Raw genomic sequence first — 18,369 nt, 5'->3', positions numbered from 1 at the left:
GTGACTGTACCAGTTACCCTGAGCCTCAGCCAAACAGGGATACCAACGCTCCCTGACGCTATGGATGGCAAGGAACAATCGATGAGATAAAATCTGTAAAGCACTGTGTGTAATACCTGGCAGAGTAATTTTTCTATCGCATCACTTTCATTAGTACATTATATCATCCATCATAAAATAAAAACCCAAACCCCTCTACTGATCCCATACCCCTTCCAGCTACCGTCTCATTTCTTCGTTCCTTCTTAGTAAAAAACCTCAAAGGGGTTGTCTAGACTCTTTGTCTGCCATTCTCCATCTTCCCTACACCTATCCTAATCAGCCTTTCTGTCTAGTCACTCACCAAAACTGCTCTGGTCAGGGGTACCAGGGGCACCCTCTAGCCAAATTCTGGGACAGATTTTCAGCCCCCACCCCCACTTCCCCTAGAGCTCCAGTGGCAACTCCAGGGGCTTCCCTGAGCCTCAGGTTCTCTTCCTGCCTCATTGGCTCCTTGGGCTCACCTCCTTGACCTCCAAATACTGACTGCCTGTCCTCAGGTCACAGCCCTCAGACCTTCTCCTTTCTGTCTACTCTACTCCCCCATCCCCAAGCGATTTTACCCAGACCAAGAAGGCTGGTAGTGACTTTACAATTTACATTTCCAATTAACTGCCGCCCTGACATCTCTACGAGGCCTCTCCAACTTAAAACACTTCCAAACAGAACTCCCTTGTATTCCTCAAAAAAACCAAAAAACAAACAAACAAAAAACCCAGCCCCCCAAAACCACTCATTCCTCAATCTCAGTATATGGCACAAACAATTACCAGATTGCTCTGGCCAAGTATCTTGGGAGTCAAGATGAGAAATCTTTTCCTTACACCCCATACGCAGTCTACTTCCAAATATATTCTAAATATGGTCATTCTTGCCATGTCCACTGTGATCCCTGTAGTCCGTGCCCCCTCAGCGTCTTAACTGGTTGCTCAGCCTACTGGCCTACACCTACAGCCTAGTCTCCACGGTGAGCTTTTTAAAAGTAAGTTCGCTCCTGTCACTCACCCAGCCCTCCACTGGCCCAGCATACACCTGAACCCCTTACCGTGCCTCCGGAGCACCGCCTGTGTCTCCAGCATTTCCTGCCACCCTCTCCTTTGCTCCTTGTCCTCCTTCAGCCATACCCGCCTTCTTTCAGTTCCCGAGTGAACTGGCAACCTCATTTTCTGCCTCATCCTGGGATTTTCTGAATGGCTGATGGGCTGGCTCTCTCATTCCTCACTAAGGCTGAACTGCCCATTCCCTTAACTTGTTTCGTTTTTCTTCACAGCATTGGTTACCACTTGACATTTTAAGTATATTCATTTCTAATTCATTAGTTGTTTACTGTCTTTCCCATCTGAACATAAATATGCTCCATGAGAGTAAAACTTCATCTCTTTTCTTCACTGCCAAATCTTCAACCCCTCAAGGGGTGCTTTGCCAGAGTATGTGCTCCAATGCTTGTTGACTGAATGAATGGGTGGCCGGGTGTTAGCGAGGGATCTTATTTCAGAATGAATAATGCTCCAGGTCACAAAATTCTAACTCTGGTTTATTTCTGAAAATATAACATGGGAACATTCATAGCACTATTAAAAGAAAGTCTTGATATTAGAAAGATTATCAAAGTATGGATTTTAAGTAGCCAAAGGAAAGTTATACACTGAATTCGGAATGATCTTGAGAAGAAGTAGAAATCTTAATTTAGAAGCCAGGCAGTCTACAGAGGTCTTCTCAGAGCGCTCCTCCCCCACATCCCTTTACCCTCACACAATGTCTGTGCTGGACCTTTTCTTTTTCTTTACATTTTATTTTCTTTCCTTTTTATTTTCTGACTCACTCTCAGAGCTTCTCGAGCTAGAGCTATGACTCATTCAATCCTGCCTCCCCAGAATTTGGTGTGTTACCTGGCATACAATGGTGCTCAATAAATGTTTCCTGACAGGAGGACACAGCACTAGCTCTTCCTTTCCTACTGTAAACCCTAACATAGTCTACCAAAAACCGAACACTGACACCATGTAACTGAGAAACCTAATGCCTTCTATTTTAAGAACACTAAAAATTGATAACTAGTTTTACTTTTTTAATTAAGTATGATAGAGACTTTTAGGGAAACCTACATTTTTTTTTAAATAACGGAAAACTGGTTTTTTACCCAAAGCACACAAGCCAAAGGATTCTTCACTACAAGATGACCTTTGTTTCATAAAATATATATGAAAGCATGTTACTGATACTCTACACCATTTAGAAACTGTATACAAAGGTAATATATCAGTATTTTCTATAAAGCAAGCACATTTAACTCCAAATGGCCTGACTACACCCTGAAGCTAGAACTTCAGGGGCTATCCAGGGGCACAAATCCAGATATTGGTGGAGTTTGGGGGCGCCTGGCTGGCTCAGTAGGTGCAGTGTGCGACTCTTGATCTTGGGGCTGTAAATTTGAGCCCCACATCGGGTGAAGAGATTACTTAAAAATAAAATCTTTAAAAATATATATTAGTGGAGTTCAGAGATCCTATAGACCTTGTGTCAGTCACAAGTTAGGACTTCATCCCGTCCCGAATGGAGAAGAGAAGCTTAAAATCATGATACATTAATTTTAACGAGAGATTTCAGTGAATATGTTTCAAAATTATATCCACACATGTCAAAGAACAGAAGCATAACAGGTCAAAAAACTTAAGAATACTCCAATAATCAACCTCAGTTTTAAGATTCCCAGTATTTGTGTGTGAATCTGACACCAAAAGGCAGCTGGAGAAGCAGCTTCAAGGGACAATATAGAGGATGTAAAAACGAACTTTTGTTAATCGTAATAAACTATTAAAAAGTTAATTATGAAAATGTTAAGATAACTTCACCAAGGTGCTAAAATATTACAGTAGTCTGAGGTTTTTTAAAAGAAAATGTTTGTCCTGTTACTTTAGAATTCTTTCCAGAAAGATTTTTCCTGGATCTGTGTCAGTATCAAAAGTCAGCCAGTTATTCTCCTGGCTAAATATAAACTGAAAAGTCAGCAGCTGCAGGATATTACAAAGAAAATATGACAACCAGGTTGAAAAAGCATGAATATTTGATAGGGTTTTATACCATGTTATAGTAAAACATTTAATGCAGTAATCTGAAACACAGCAACATATTAAAGTATTTGTGGTACAAAATGGATTTGAAGCCCTTTAAAACACCTTTTGGGAAAGTCATGGCCACAAAGCAGCAGCTACCATATAGCACGTCAATCCTGGAAAACCCTGGCCTGGCTGAGCCTCACAGGTTTTCTCCTGAAAAGAAAGTTGCCAGTTAAAACTGGTTTGGTTGCCCATTTAAGGGAGACAGTGAACTAAACTAGAAGTCTGGTGCTACTCCCTTTTTGGAAAAGAGAGGCCTGGATGGTGATGCACCAGATTTAATGTTCCTGAAAAGTAGATATAAAGTCAGGGGCAGGTAACTTTTATTCCTGAGCAACTGGCAAGTGCAGTCCGGCTGCGTAGTTAGTGCCCGCCCAGAGGAGCAGAACTGTTCTCTCCTCTACAGCAATCATCCTCCGGGTATGGTCCCCAGACCTCCAGCCTACACATCACCTGGGAACTTACTAGAAATGTAAATTCGCAGACCCCATCCCAGAACACCACAACACACTACAGAACTACTGACTCTGGAACTTTCAGGGTGGAGCCCAGCAACTGAACAAGCAATCCTGGAGATTTGGACACTGGTTCAAGAGCTGCTGATCTAGGGAAAGAAACAGTGGCAATCTGTCTTTACAGTCCCAATGATGGGACAACAAAGAGCTGGGGACAAAATTCGAGACACTAGGTTTCTCAGACACTAGACTGACCAAGGACAAGGACCAGATTTTCTCCGACAGGGGTGGAGACAAAGAATAAGATTTGGGAAGTGTATCAGGACAGTCAGGGAAGGAGAGGACAAAGCCTAGCTGAAGTCCCTCTAGAAATACCAACCAACCAAGACAAGAGCTTTCCTTTTTGAAAGGCTGAAGAGTCACTTTTGCTTCTGCCTTATCAGACACATTGTTTCTCCAAATATGTCAAATTTATATATTTGGCTACATCAAGGTGAGACCATGGATTAATTCACTGCAACAGTCAACAAATATTTACTGAGCACCTACTATGTCAAGGACTGTGCTGGGTGCCACCACATAGTAGTGGAGAACACGAAAGAATCCTGCCCTTGTGGAAAAGCACTGAAAATATGCAAGAAAACTTCAGATAAGGCGAGGGCTTTAGAAGAGAACAGAAAAGAGATGTGCTAATGACTGAGAAGACTATATTGAATGGGGTGGTCAGGGATGTCCTTTCTGCAGAGTAGAGACCTGAAGAACGGGAGGCAGATCATTCCCTTAGGGGTTAAAACAGGAGCAGAGGTGTGCGTGATATCACGTGAGGTCAGGGGGTGGGGAGGACCAAGACCACAGAGAGCCTTCTGGGCCCCAGAAAAGAGAGTGGTTTGATTCAAAGCGCAAGGAGATTTGATTCTAAGGGCTTTCTGCAGTGGAGTGGCAGTTTCTATTTTCGGTCTGCAAAAGATCATTGTGCTTCCTTACTCTAGAGAACAAACTGGAAAAGGGTGAGACTGGAAGCTGGCTTCTGCAATCTTTCAGATGAGAGATGGTTCTGGCCCAGTAGGAATGACAACAGTGGAGATGGAGAGGAGGATTAGCATCTTTTGTTGGATTATACCTACTGGACTTGTGATGGGTGGATGTGAGGATGAGGAAAGGACCCTACCTGAGGGCCTCAACTATCCACCCATGAAAGAACTAATGGCCAAGTCGGAAATGTCAACAGACCTGCCAGAGGCTGAAGGAATGTGAGATGCCTAGCTGGAGAGAAGGCAATTGGGGCTAGAAGAATGATAATGTGGAAAAGAGCACATGCCCTGGAGCAGAACTGTTCTGCACCCTAGCCCCACAAGTCATTGGATCTGCGCCTCAGTTTCCTACCTTCACAACAGATACCTGTCTCCAAGGACTGCTGTGAGGAGTGAGATCGTTTAATTTGATTGAATTTAATACAGTGTCTAGCACATAGTAGGCCCTAGAAGTGCACTTTAAAAAGAAGTCTGGAGGTGCCTGGGTGGCTCCGTCAGCTGGGTATTCGACTCTTGATTTCAGCTCAAGTCATGATCTTGGGGTTGTGAGATCAAGCCCACGTCAGGCTCTGTGTCAGGCTCCGTGCTGGGTGTAGAACCTGCTTAGGATTCTTTCTCTGCCCTTCCCTACCCTCTTAAAAAAAAAAAAAAAAAAAAAAAGCCTGAAGGGCTTGCATGTAAATGAGGACAAGGCCCTCTTTGTAAATGACATGAGGGGCCCCAAGTCCAGCGAGTATTGAGTATAAGGTACAGAAAGAGCTTCCTTAAAAATGCACTTCAGTATCACTGGACAGCAGGTTACTCAGAATGAGACAAACAGTGGCCAGGCCTGCTATAAAAAGGGTCCCTGCTACAGCTGGCAGATCCCTCTCATTAAGCCCCTTTCTCTCACCAAGATTAAACACTCCAATACCTAGGAAGAGCATATGCCAAAAATCCATGCCTTTCCATTTCTTCCCTAAGGTACTGGAGCAAGTTGGAAAGGGAGGTGGAGCCAAACCCCCTGGGCTCTAGTCTTGAGTGCCACCACTCAGCCACCCTTCTCCCTCCGTAATACTGTGGGGACAAAACTTTCTCTGGTTAGCTCACTGGGTTGTGGAGTGCTGGATGAGATGACCCAACAGGTAAGTCAAACTACCTGGAAAACTCCAAAGTGTTTTAGAGTGTTAAATGTTTACTTCACCAAATATACTGCTCTGTACTTCACGGGGGCCTTTTGGAATTAAACAGAGGATTCCTGACTTCACATTTTGTATTCCACTTTTATCAAAGTCCTGTAGCTACAATTCAGGTGAGAGAGAAGGGGAGGGAGAAAGAGAATGTGGTGGAGTGAAAAGCATGGTTTGAAATGTACCACGAAGGGGAAAATCATAATCATCAAAATTAACCTTGGGAATCCCTGAAGAGAGCAATCGATGGTACTGGACCACCCTCCGTCCCTGGAGCAGATCGCTCCAGCTGAGCACTAAGTACATGTCGCGGTTCTCTTGAATGGAGGGCCCACATTGTACAAAAGGCAGCTGGCTACAATCAGCACAACAAGACACACGGTGAGACACACAGGAACAAAACCAACTTCACAGACTACAGGCTCTCATCTGCCATCTCCAGCTCTCTGGGAACGCCCTTGAATGGAATGGAAGACTACTTAACCTCCACTGGCCATATGGTTAAATTTGCATATGCTGAATGTGTACACCAGGCCATCCAGAGAATGCAAATTTAAAATCAGGCCCAACCAGGGCTTATTCTTCTGCCACTCAGGCCTCTGGTTAACTGTCTGGGAAGCCTGCAGGATGCTGGGTGAGAGGAAGGACCCGGCAACCAAGGGCTTGAGGTCCTGCAATCCTGGCCAAGGCAGGAGGAAGTCACCTGTCATAGCACCGGCATCCTGAGGGATTCTCATGGGCTTCTCACAGTCCACCCTCTAAGATCTATGCAGAATTCATGCACTGCAGAACCAAGGGAGGTGGGGATGTTTTACCCAAGTGTTGAAAGCAGTGACCATTAAAACAACAACAACAACAACGAAGGCCAGCCCTTTACAGGAACTCAAAGACTTCAGAGCTGTTTCCTGGCAACTAGGGTCACAGATGAATCAAGTGGCTTGTTCTAAACCTGCGGAAGGCTTCAGGGCCCCTGACCAACCCGAAAGACTTCTCAGAGTTAGAAAGCAGGGCTTGAACATTCATTTCGACTTAACCCAATTAAGTCCCTTCCGCTTCCACTCTGAACACCCTGACTCCTTCACTACATAGGGGCACAGGTCAGATCCTGTCATTCCCCTTTTTCTTTCTTTTCATTTTTTTAAGTAGGCTCCATGGCCAACGTGGGGCTTGCACTCACAACCCTGAGTTTGAGTCACAAGCTCTACCAACTGAGCTAGCCAGGCACCCCGTCATTCCCCTGTCATTTTCAGACTCATTCATTCAATAAATATTTACTGAATGCCTACTTCATACTGGCCACTTTGATGGCTTCCCTTCACACTTAATAAAATCCAAAGCTGTATCTCACCAACTCATCTCCTTAACAAGCCTCTCGTACACAGTAAGGCCTTTAATCTGTTCTTTCAACATACCGAGCTTGATCCTGCCACAAGGCCTTTGCACTCACTGTCCCTACCTTCCCTGCTGGTGATACACACTGCAGGCTTGGCTCCTTCCATCATTTCTAGCAGTTCAAACTCCATCTTCTCAGAGGAGCCTTCCCTGATTACCACTCCACACTATATCACATCACACAATTTCCTTCCTAGCACTAACTGCTATCTGAAATTGGCTTAATTATTTACTCCTTTAATGGCTTTCTTCCTGACTAGAATGGAAGCTCCCTGTGGACAGGGGCTATGTCCATCTTGTCCACTATCCGCAATGGGACACAACAGGCCCTCAATAAATATCTGTCGAATTACACAAACAAAGGACTTTTGGGAAGCCCACTATTTAGAGCACCTTAAAGCCCGTTCTATGTTATCTAAACCATGCCAAGTGCTCTTGACACTAGACAGCAGCTGATGATGTTTTATCTGACCGCATTAGCATTTATGAAGCACTCATCAATTGGCAGGGCTTCAAGAAGTTAGAATTAAGTAGCTGTTACACCAGATTGTAGGTAGCCAATCCCAAGCGACTGCAAACAGGGCTGAGTTGCAATACGACCATAATGCTGGCTGCCACAGGCACAATGTACCCCCACCTCGTAGCAACCTGACAGGGGTTCTATTACGGTGAGAAGATTCCCACAGCGGTTTGGCCTGACTCAGCCTCTCTGTTCTGTGGCAGTATCTTAAAAAATGAATTGACTCAGCACTATTCCAGCTAAAACCAAAATCTAGGAAAAGGATGTGTGGGCTCCTCTATGCCTCATGGGGGACACCACTGCTTTAAGTATAAAAGGCAGCTTGTGATAGGTCACTTTAGTCTGATTCCCTACAATTCTATTGCCATTGTAACCAACAAGGCTGACTCCTTGGGATACTGGAGGAGCAACATCCTGGAAAGATGGACTCCCCTCATCTGTTCCCTTTAGGTCACCAAGCCTCTCATAACAGGGCTGATGCTGTGTCCGTAACTAGCCAGAGGATTTCAGTACCCAGGCTGGTGGCCCAGTTTGCTTCCTTCATTAGAGGTCACCCATCATCACCCTATCTGTGAGGACCTCCTTGGTCAACATCACTGCGAGGTACCTCAGGGTACAGCCTCCTGGCCATAAGGGGGACACTCAGTCTTCCTCCAAAACCTGCACTTCCAGAATCTCTCTTGCCTATTAGCCCCTCTGGGGTAACTCCCCCAACTATTCTTTACCCTGCCCCCTCAAGAAGGCCATCTAAATCCATCCCCTGATGCCCATTTGTGGAATGTTAACTCTGAAACAGACCCTTCAGGATTTGATCCTCTGGCCCATCTTTGGAGTGCTGAAGAAGGAATCAAGTCTCAAAATAAATGCTGCTTCCCTTAACCTCCCCCAAAGTATATCTCCCTTATCCCCTCTTCTGCATCCTGGAGATGGGGGTTTGCTCAGCTTTCCTGCCCCAAAGTCATCCAGAATTCTCATTTCATTTCTTCTCCCATGCCCATCCACTCAATGGGGAACTTCTGAGCTGAACCCACATATCTTTTACCAATATCCAAAGGAATGCTAGGAAGTGACAATCTCCTTAAAACAGACACTTCTAGGGTATGCTTCCCTCACCCAACAGAAGAGGAGATTTTTCTTCTCTAAAAGAAACATCTCTGAAACCGGACTTTTCCCCACTCCCACCTACTGCATGGAGCTTCCATCAGTTGACCCTCCCGCCCCAAACAGACACCTCCAGGGCTCCCAATTCACCTGTTCTTCACCTAATATCGAAAGCTTTCACCACTGCCCCACTCAGAGCTTGCCTCCTAAAACCTAACATGTCCCTTCAAATAAAAGCCTGATAATGACGGGGTCATTTCCCTCTGGAATCTAAGAGATCGTTTTTCTCTTCTCACTTATCCTGTAGAGATACCCTTAATCCCCCTTCCCCCAAAAACAGCCACCCCAAGACACCCCCTTCCCAATCAGCATAGAGATTTCTTCAGCTAACCCCATCCCCCAAACTAACGCTGGAGCCGTCCCCTTAACCAATGGAGGATCCTCGGTCACCCCTTGAGATCCCGTTTTCTTCTCCATCCACCCTAAGGGGTTTTCTGAAGTCCCCGCCAAAGGGACATGCCGAGGTTCCCCCCTGGTTCGGACCTCTAGAACCCAGTAAAGAACTCTCATCCTTTTTGGAGAGCCTTCTCACCCCCTAGGAGACCCCTTGATCTCCCCCGAGGCACCAGCTTGGTCTCCTCAGGAGTGTCTCTGGGCTCGCCCCTCGCTAGCTCCGGCCCCTCAGCAGTGCCTTGGGGCCCAGTCCTTCCTCTCAGCGGGGCCCTCACGCCGCCCGGGGGAGCCTGTGGGCCCCGCCGCACCGCCCACAGGCCCCTCAGGCCCCCGCCCGTGCTTCCGGCTACCGCCTGCTCCTCCTCCCCACTCAGGCCGTCCGGGTCGCCACCACGAAGCCAAGCGGACAGAGGCGGCGCAGAGGCCCTGGTCCCGCTGCAAGGACCTTTGCGGGTCCTCGGTCCCCGGCCCAAGCCCGCGCCCCCTTGGCCGGCCGGCCCGGCGCCCCAGCTCACCCGAGCCCGTGGTGGCTGCCATCTTGCGTCGCTGTCGCTCGAAGGCCGGCCCCTTCTTCACCCCCCCAACCCGTCCCCGGGCCCTTCTGCGCAGGCGCGCACGCGTGCGCAGATGCCGCTGCTGACGCCCGCTCCGCGGACAGCGCGACCGGTTGCCGGGAAGGCTTTTTCCTGCCTTTTCAGAGGAAGGAAACATGATTTGCGTGCGGGAGGGCCCAGCAACCGCATGTCCCTCCAGGCGGCGGTGCGAAGGAGATATTGAGGTGCTTGATGAGAAAAGCAGGGGTGATCAGACTTGGGAGGATGCGATTGGGAAAGATACAGAAGAAAGCTTTAAAAAATCTCCTCTTTAGCTTCGGCCATTTTCCTATCTAGTTGTATCCTCACAATATCCCTACCAGGTCGGGATTAATGTGAAAAATGAAACTGGCGGGGGGGGGGGGACGGTTTGAGCGATTTATCTAAACTTAGCTGTTAAGTGGCTGAGTCAGAATTTGAACCCACGCCAGATGTTCCCGAGCCAGAGAAGGTTTATTCTGGGGCATTAAGGTGGCAAGTAAAGCATTCAGTCATTCATTCATTCACTCATTAATCCATTTATTCATCCAAAGAAATACTAAGACCCACTATGTGCCAGACGCTGTGCTAGGTCCTGGGAATGGATATACATCCCTGAAGTCTGCTCTTACAGGCTTACATTCTAGTTGGAGATAGAGCGCTAGTTAACAAAGAAATAGGAAAGAATATAACTATGATAGGATAGAGAGTAAACCAGGGAAGGGGCAGCAGGGGGTGGTCAGGGAGGGCCTCCTAAAGTGGTCATATTTCAACAGAGACTGCATGATTAGGAGGTAGAGGGAACAGCATGTGCAAAGGTCCTACAGACACATATTTGCAAATATATGTTAAATCCAAGAAGGGACTGCCCCCTCATCAGAAATGGTCTAAGAAGCCCTAATATGGATGTAGAAACAAGCTGAAAGAGGTGAAGGGACTGCCTCAAGGTTACACAGCTAAACACTGGCAGAGAAAGGACAGGGACTTTCAGTACAGAGGAACAAGGAAATGGGAAGCCCTCATCCAGCACATCCAGTGCATTACCTTGTTCTGACAGTAGTGCCTCCTAAGCATTTCTCGGCTCGATCTATTTCTCCCACTTAAGGTAGGCTGCCCTTGTCTCCTACTTGAGTGATCCCCGCAGCCTTTATTCTTGCCATGGTCCCTTCTCCGTATGACAGCCAAAATTTGCTCAAAACACCCTTCAGTTAAATCTTTCAGTGGCTCCCCATTTCCTTTTGATAAAATACAGACAAGTTGCATGGCCATAGAATTATCATCCAACAAAGACAGTCATCAGATTGAGAGGAGACCTAGTGTAATCTTGCCGGAACAATGGGACTCTTCAGGGCAAACCACGGTGGATGGCCACCCTAACCAAAGGCCACGTACCTAGGCTTATGACCAGTGAGGCCACTGAGGTGTCTAGGACTTTCACTTAAGCCTCGTTTAAGGAGACTTTTATTCTTAGGTCTAAGCTCTGCACTTGCACAATCCTGCAAGTGAATACTTTCCTAAAATTTGCACCCTGGGTACCTCTTTCCCCTGTCCTTGGCACAGCCTGTACCTCTGGGACTTGCCTATACCTCTCCTGCTATACTGACCCTTTTCAAGGCCTCTGCAGTACATGTCCTCTCCCTCCTCAGGGTTTTTGCCGGTGCTATTCCCACTCCTCAGTTCTTAGATCCAGCATCAGCCCCTCAGGGAAGCTGTCCCTGATTTCTCCAGGTCCAATTCAGCTATAATTGACTTTCCAAGTGCCACCATATGTCTCCTTCCCAGCACTGGTAACGGGGAATCATCTTGATATTCTGCGTATCATGTGATTCAAATTTATCTTTAAAAAAACCCAGAAAATATTTACCCTGAACTTTGGGTCGTTGTAAAGCGTAGGGTGGCAAGTGGGAAACATTTGGGCTCTAAAGTGGACTCACCCCGGAGTGAAATTTTCTGGATTCCAGCGCTCTTTCACCACTCCCTTTGCTGTGACTTCAGCCAAGAGATTTGAATCTCTCTTGGCACGGGTACTCCCTCCTGAAAAGAGGAGTGATAGTATCAACCTCATAGGGTTGTTGAAGAGATGAAATGCTTTGATAAAACCTTTAGCACAGAGGGAGGAGGGGACACTAGAACAGCTGATATTTACCAAGCCGTCATATCCAGTTTTTAATCCTCACAACTGGATGCACCAAATTCTAGGGATATCCCCATTATAGAGATGAGAAAACAGACTCAGAGCTAACTGGAAGAGTAGTGAGGATGAAAACACAAGCCTCTTATCCACGATGCTCCTAAACGTTTACTCGCATAGATTCCTTGGTTCTCGTAGGGAATTTCTGGCAAGCAAAATTGACAGTAGAGCAAATTCCCGTACAGACGACCTGGCAGGAGGAATAGGTTAAGCCTGACGGCGCGCGGCATGCTGGGTATTATAGTTCAGCGGCGTCGCGGAGCCCACCGGGAGTTGTGGTCCTCCGCGCGAAAGCTCCCTAGGAGAGGCTCCGCCCCCTCTCTCGGAAGTCACAGCCAGTCCCCAGAGCCGGATTCCTCCGGTGTCTGCGCCCCATCTCCGCCTTGCGCTGGAGCTGGTAGCTTCAGCTGATGCGGCTAAGCGTCCTGTTTATTGGATTGTTGGGAAGATTAAAATGGTTAATGGAACTAAAGAATTTTCAAAAGGTCTTGACACAGCGAGTGCTATATAAGTATTAGGTACTATTTTTCTTATTATGTATTTCTTATTATTTCTTATTACTTAATCCTCGGTGACCCTGCAAAGCAGCTTTTATTATCTCTATTTGCCAGATGAGGAAACCGAGACCCGGAAGCGTTAGAATGCTTTCCCAGGATCACACAACAAGGATGGAGTAAAATCGGGTTTGGAATTCAGTTCTCTTAACCCTGGGGCACCTGCCTTTTCCTCTGTGGAGCCTGGGAGGTTTTAAGCAAAGCGTGGGGGGTTTGCCTTTTCACAAAGTGCAGCCTGGCTGCCTGGAGAAGATTGATTGGGCGGCAGCAAGATTGGAGGCGGGGAGTCCGGAGACCTGGTGTGTTGGACACTGTCGACGGCGTGCCCACAGCAGCTGGTTTTGTTGAGCAGCCTGAAGCGCCAGTTCCAGGTGTGAATCCGAGCCAATCGCTGGCACGGCCATTTCTTTTTGCCAATGATTGGTCCAGTGGTGTGCCCGTCACCTAGTTCTTTCTGGCCAATGAGTTGAAGAGGGGACATGTTTGGAAAGTTTCCCTCCCTTGAGAATAGCTGAGGAGAAAGCGTTTTTGGTCCCCTTTCTTCTTTCCTAAGGACGTTGAGATGGTTGGAGCTGTGGCGATCCTGAGGCCAGAAAACCTGTACTTAACACTACAGGTGTCCACAGAACGAGGTGCTAGCACAGAAAGATGTCAGGAGCTGGGACCTCCCATGATGTGGTTGAGCTGCTGAAGGAATCCTGGGGCTGTTCACCTACAGGTTTCTTTCTGTCTTTCCTTTCTTTCTAGATTTTATTATTATTATTATTATTATTATTATTTTAAAGATTTTATTTATTTATTCGACAGGATAGAGACAGCCAGCGAGAGAGGGAACACAAGCAGGGGGAGTGGGAAAGGAAGAAGCAGGCTCATAGCGGAGGAGCCTGATGTAGGGCTCGATCCCATAACGCCGGGACCACGCCCTGAGCCGAAGGCAGACGCCTAACCGCTCTGCCACCCAGGCGCCCCTAGATTTTATTATTTTTAAGTACTCTCTACGCCCAGCAAGGGGCTCGAACTCACAACGGCGAGATCAAGAGTCGCATGCTCTTCTATTGACCCAGCCAGGCGCCCCTACTTACAGCTTTCTTAAGACATGAGATAATAAGTCTGTATTGCTTCAGCTGCTTTTATTTATTTTTTAAAGATTTTATTTATTTATTTATTTGACAGAGAGAGAGACAGCCAGTGAGAGAGGGAACACAAGCAGGGGGAGTGGGAGAGGAAGAAGCAGGCTCCTAGCAGAGGAGCCTGATGCGGGGCTCATCCCAGGACCCTGGGATCAGGCCCTGAGCTGAAGGCAGATGCTTAAGGACTGAGCCACCCAGGCGCCCCGCTTCAGCTGCTTTTAAAGGTGGGTTTTTGTTACCTACAGTCAAAAGCATATCTAATAGGTACAGGAAGCTGGCACAGTGCCCCAGTGAAGAGACACAGAGGTGGACTATTCCACAGTGTTCATTCAAAGACTATTCTCAACAAGGTGGGAAAACATCTGGGCAGTTTGGGAATCTCTGTGATGTGAGAGGTGTAAGTAGTATATTCAAAATGTAAAAAAATGCAATATACTTTTTATAAAACCAACAGTATTACTTTTTAGAGCAATACTCCTAAAACTCGACTGTGCACACAAATCGCTAGGAGTCTTGTTAAAATGCAGATTCTGATTCTGTGTTTGTGTTTGGGGGTGGGGGTTGTACTGAGATTCTGCATTTCTAACAAGTGCCTAGGGGATGCACAGACCACACTTTGAGTAGCAAGCTTGTCGATAACATTGTGTAATTTTATGTTCATATTTCCAATTTATAGTTAAGAAAACCCCCCAACCTCCTGCTATAGCTTTTATAAGACAAACTACAGAAAGTAAAGCTGACAAATTGTTGACAGAGGAAGGGTCATGGGCACCAGGGAAGACAGAAAGCCAAATGCCAGGGGAGGGGTCTGTGGTTGATGGGGTGTGGGAGACGCATTTGCTAATGGCATTTCATGGCACATACATGGAATCATGTCCCTCTGGGGTGTGTCTGAAGCATAGCATTAAGATGTTTTATCTAAGGTTTGATGAAGTTGCTGAAGTCTGCAACCCAAGAGGGATGGGAGTGGGTGGGGTAAGGGGTCATGGTACGACTTACTTACTCCGTTCTTGATGGACATCGGAATTGTTTCCATTGGCTTCTTCCTATATAATTTACTTCTCTACTTTCGGAACTTTGTATCAACTGTTACTTTTGTGGTCAGGGAAAAATAAATAAGAACCAGAGGTCTGGGGCGTCAGGGTGGGTGGAGCCAAAGGATGAATTTCCCTAAATTATAAAAGAGCCCTTGCAACTCATCGTGAAAAAAAGATAAAACACTCCAAAAGAGAGATGTTAATCAGAGCAAATGTTTCTGTAGCATTTACTATGTTCCAGGAACATAGGGTTTTGCATATATTAATTAATTTAATCTTCACCACTATCCTGTACGGTCAGTACTGTTATTATTCCTTCTTACAGATGAGGAAACATTGACACAGAAAGTTTTAGTAACTTGGCCAAAGTCACAATCTTGTAAGTGGCAGAGCTGGGATTTGAAAGCCAAGCTCTTAACCACTACTACCCTGCTTCCCAAGAAAAATAGGAAAAGGACATGTACAGAGTAAGGAAATGAGGTAAGATACCCGATCTCACTCAACATATTACATTTCAGTGATTCTAAGATGCACATTTTTACATTCAAACATCTCTGGAATCAGGATGCATTTTACAATCCATGATATCTTAGATTCAATGAAATGGAGTAAGAGAAATGCAAATTAAAACCACCTATCAGATTGGCAAAGGACAAAACACTTGATAACACGCTGCGTTGGCAAGGGTGTGGGGAACCTGGCACTCTCAAAAGTTGTGAGTTTAGATGGGTTTGGCGTGAGCTATTCAAATAGAACACAGACATCCCGGACCCATCAGTTCAGTTCCTAGGGCCTGACCCCTCAGGTCTACTGGCCCTCATGAGCAAAGACTTAAGTTCTCCTGTGCCCACAAACAGCGAGCGGTACATATTACCCAAGATTGAAAACAACTTCAATGTCCAACAAAAGACGAGTTAAAACATGAAAAGTCCGTTCTGAAGTTGGCATGCTACACAGCTGTTGAAAAGAGGAAGGAAGCAATTGATAGAACACTGTCTCCACAATACACTAAGTGAAAAGAGGCAAGTGTAGAACTGAGTATGTAATATTCTACCTATCATGTGAAAGTGGGGGCGGGCATGCCTCTCTGCCTGTCCCAGGGACTTGGAAGGGTCTTTGAAACAATGGCCTCTAGGGAGGGAAACTGAGGGCTTGGAGGAACTCAAGTGGGACAATTTTTTTTTTTTAAAGATTTTATTTATTTATTTGACAGAGAGAGAGGCAGCCAGCGAGAGAGGGAACACAAGCAGGGGGAGTGGGAGAGGAAGAAGCAGGCTCCTAGCAGAGGAGCCTGATGTGGAACTCGATCCCGGGACTCCGGGATCACGCCCTGAGCCGAAGGCAGACGCTTAACGACTGAGCCACCCAGGCGCCCCTCGAGTGGTACAATTTATTCTTCACTCTAGATCAGGAGTTAGTAGATTTTTAAAAGTTTATTATTTTTATTATTATTATTATTATTATTATTTGTAAAGGGCCAGATAGTATTTTAGGCTTTGAGGGCCATTTGGGTCTCAGCATTGTCACTGTATTAGACAATATGCAAATGAATGGATGTGGCTATGTGCCAGTAAAACTTTACCACCACACTGAAATTTGAAACTATGTGTTAGGTGATACTCTTTTTTTTTTTTTTTTTTAACTGCCCCAACCACTTAAAAAAAATGCTTACAGGGCCATAGCATAACAGGTGGGCCAGATTTGGCTCATTGGTGGTATCAGCTGACCCCTGCTCTAGATCCTTTTGTATTGATTCTTATTCTTTACCTTATGCATGCATTACCTATTAAACAATGTTTGGGGTGCTTGGGTGGCTCAGTCGGTTAAGTGTCCAACTCTTGATTTTGGCTCAGGTCATGATCTCAGGGTCGTGAGATCGAGCCCCGTATTGGGCTCCACGCTCAGTACGGAGTCTGCTTGAGATTCTCTCTCTCCCTCTGCCCCTCCCCCTGCTCACCCTCTCTCTCAAATAAATGAAATCTTAAAAAAATGTTTAAAGGGTGGCTTGAAATTTTTAGGTTTATCAAAGGGGGTGGGGTTAAAGTTGGGGACAGGTGCCCTGTCCAGACCCCTTCTAGGAAGAAGCCAGCACAGAGGGGGGAGGTTGCATGACATTCCCAGCCAAGCTGGAAATACATGTTGGCCCTGCACTGCTTGCTACCTGCCCCAGTCCACCACCAGATAGCAGCACAAATCCACGGAAAAGTAGGCCGTCCCCACCCCAGCTGGGAAGCTGAGGGCAGAAGTCAGCCCGTACACCTGTTTTATTTTGCCTACCATCTGTTTAAAAAAATGGAGCCAGTGTTTAAAAAAAAAAATCTGGATTTCTGGTTCCTCTTTAATCAGCTGATGTGAGCAGCAGCTGCCCTCTGGGCCTGATGTCCCCAGGGCATCCCAGTCTTCAGTGTCAGCTGCTCTTTCCCATCCTGCACTGTAGCTATTTTCTCGCAGGGGACACATTTCTCACTCGCCACCTGCTTCTTCACCTCCATCCCTCCCCTGGGCCTACAGGCCAGTGTTAAAGCATAAGGGGTCTGGGGCAGATTAGGACTCAGGTCCCACCCCTGCCACCTATCAGCTGCGCGACCTTGGGCCTGTTACATGACCTCAGTGCCTCAGTGTTCTCAGATTCAGTGCATGGAGCTCTGTGCAGTCTGGCGTGTGGTGAGCCTTCAGCGGATGTGAGCATTTTCCCCTGCCCAGCCCTCCCAGGCAGTTGTTTGCAACACCCCCCCGCCCCCAATCTCACAAATGATCCCAACACAGACACAAAACATAACTCCTTCTGGTTCTGAAAGTGTTTTTCCAGTCCCTGGGATTCAGGAGCAGTGAGACAAGTCTAAGTCTGTGTGAGGCCTGGCTCTCTCTTACTAGTTGTGATGTTTTGGGCAAGTCAGTTTACCTCTGGACTCAGGCTGGTTTTTTTTGCTTGCTCTGGGAAATTAACACAGGTTGGTGGGCCTGGAAAATCGCTCCACCTGGGCCTTTGAACGGGAAACCAACCCCTGCAGCCCCGAGGCTGCTTCTCCGACCCTTCTGAAATTTGGCTGTCTGCCCCACCCGCTGTAGACTTCCTTTGGTAACACCTTACTTTTTTTGGGGGGGAGGAACAAATCACCTCTCCCTCCTCTCATCCTGCAGCTCGGGAAGTGTTGTTCCCACCCCTGCAGCCCCCGGTGAGCATGTTTCAAACCTGGCCAACCAGAACCATTCACTACAAGACCCAGTCTGTCCCCCTGAGAGCCTGCCCTGGGCTTTTGCTGCAACCACTGGGAGGGGAAACGTTTCCCACTGAGATTGCTGAGCTGGTCCGATGTCAAGTCTCAACTCAGAGAAAAACGGAACCGAACTGACCAACGTCTGGTGAATCATGTGAGCCTCTGACTCCTGGCAAACCTGAAGTCACAACCACCTCCTCTCAACTTTTCAGCTATAGGGGTTAATCAAATTATTTTAGCTATTTTTATTTAAGCTATTATTTCCTGTCACTTATGAACTCTAATTCCCTTTCCTTTTGTGGTCCCCTCGGACAGTCACAAATCTAGTGGTGGCCAAACTTTAAGGAAAATTAAGTTATGGGTCACAATTTTTAAAAAGCTTTATCTGTGA

At 46.7% G+C, this 18,369-nt stretch overlaps 1 protein-coding gene across 2 annotated transcripts in view; it reads right to left on the bottom strand.

Annotated features, from left to right (window-relative positions):
• The window catches only part of UBE2V1 (ubiquitin conjugating enzyme E2 V1), a 29,844-nt gene extending 19,955 nt beyond the window's left edge, over window positions 1-9,889 (bottom strand). Inside the window, exon 1 of one of the 2 annotated variants that reach the window (XM_045771530.2) lies at window positions 9,792-9,889. In XM_045771530.2, coding sequence (XP_045627486.1) covers window positions 9,792-9,813 — 22 coding nt within the window. In that variant the 5' untranslated portion in view covers window positions 9,814-9,889. The remainder of the gene's footprint in view (window positions 1-9,791) is intronic. The other variant, XM_045771529.2, reaches the window with a different exon arrangement.
• Between the last annotated feature and the right edge of the window lie 8,480 nt (window positions 9,890-18,369).

Source organism: Ursus americanus, chromosome 22 (assembly GCF_024610735.1).
Source record: "Ursus americanus isolate L20-20 chromosome 22, mUrsAme1.1.p, whole genome shotgun sequence".
Classification (NCBI taxonomy): Eukaryota; Metazoa; Chordata; class Mammalia; order Carnivora; family Ursidae; genus Ursus; species Ursus americanus.
This window is presented reverse-complemented; position numbering and strand designations above follow the sequence as displayed.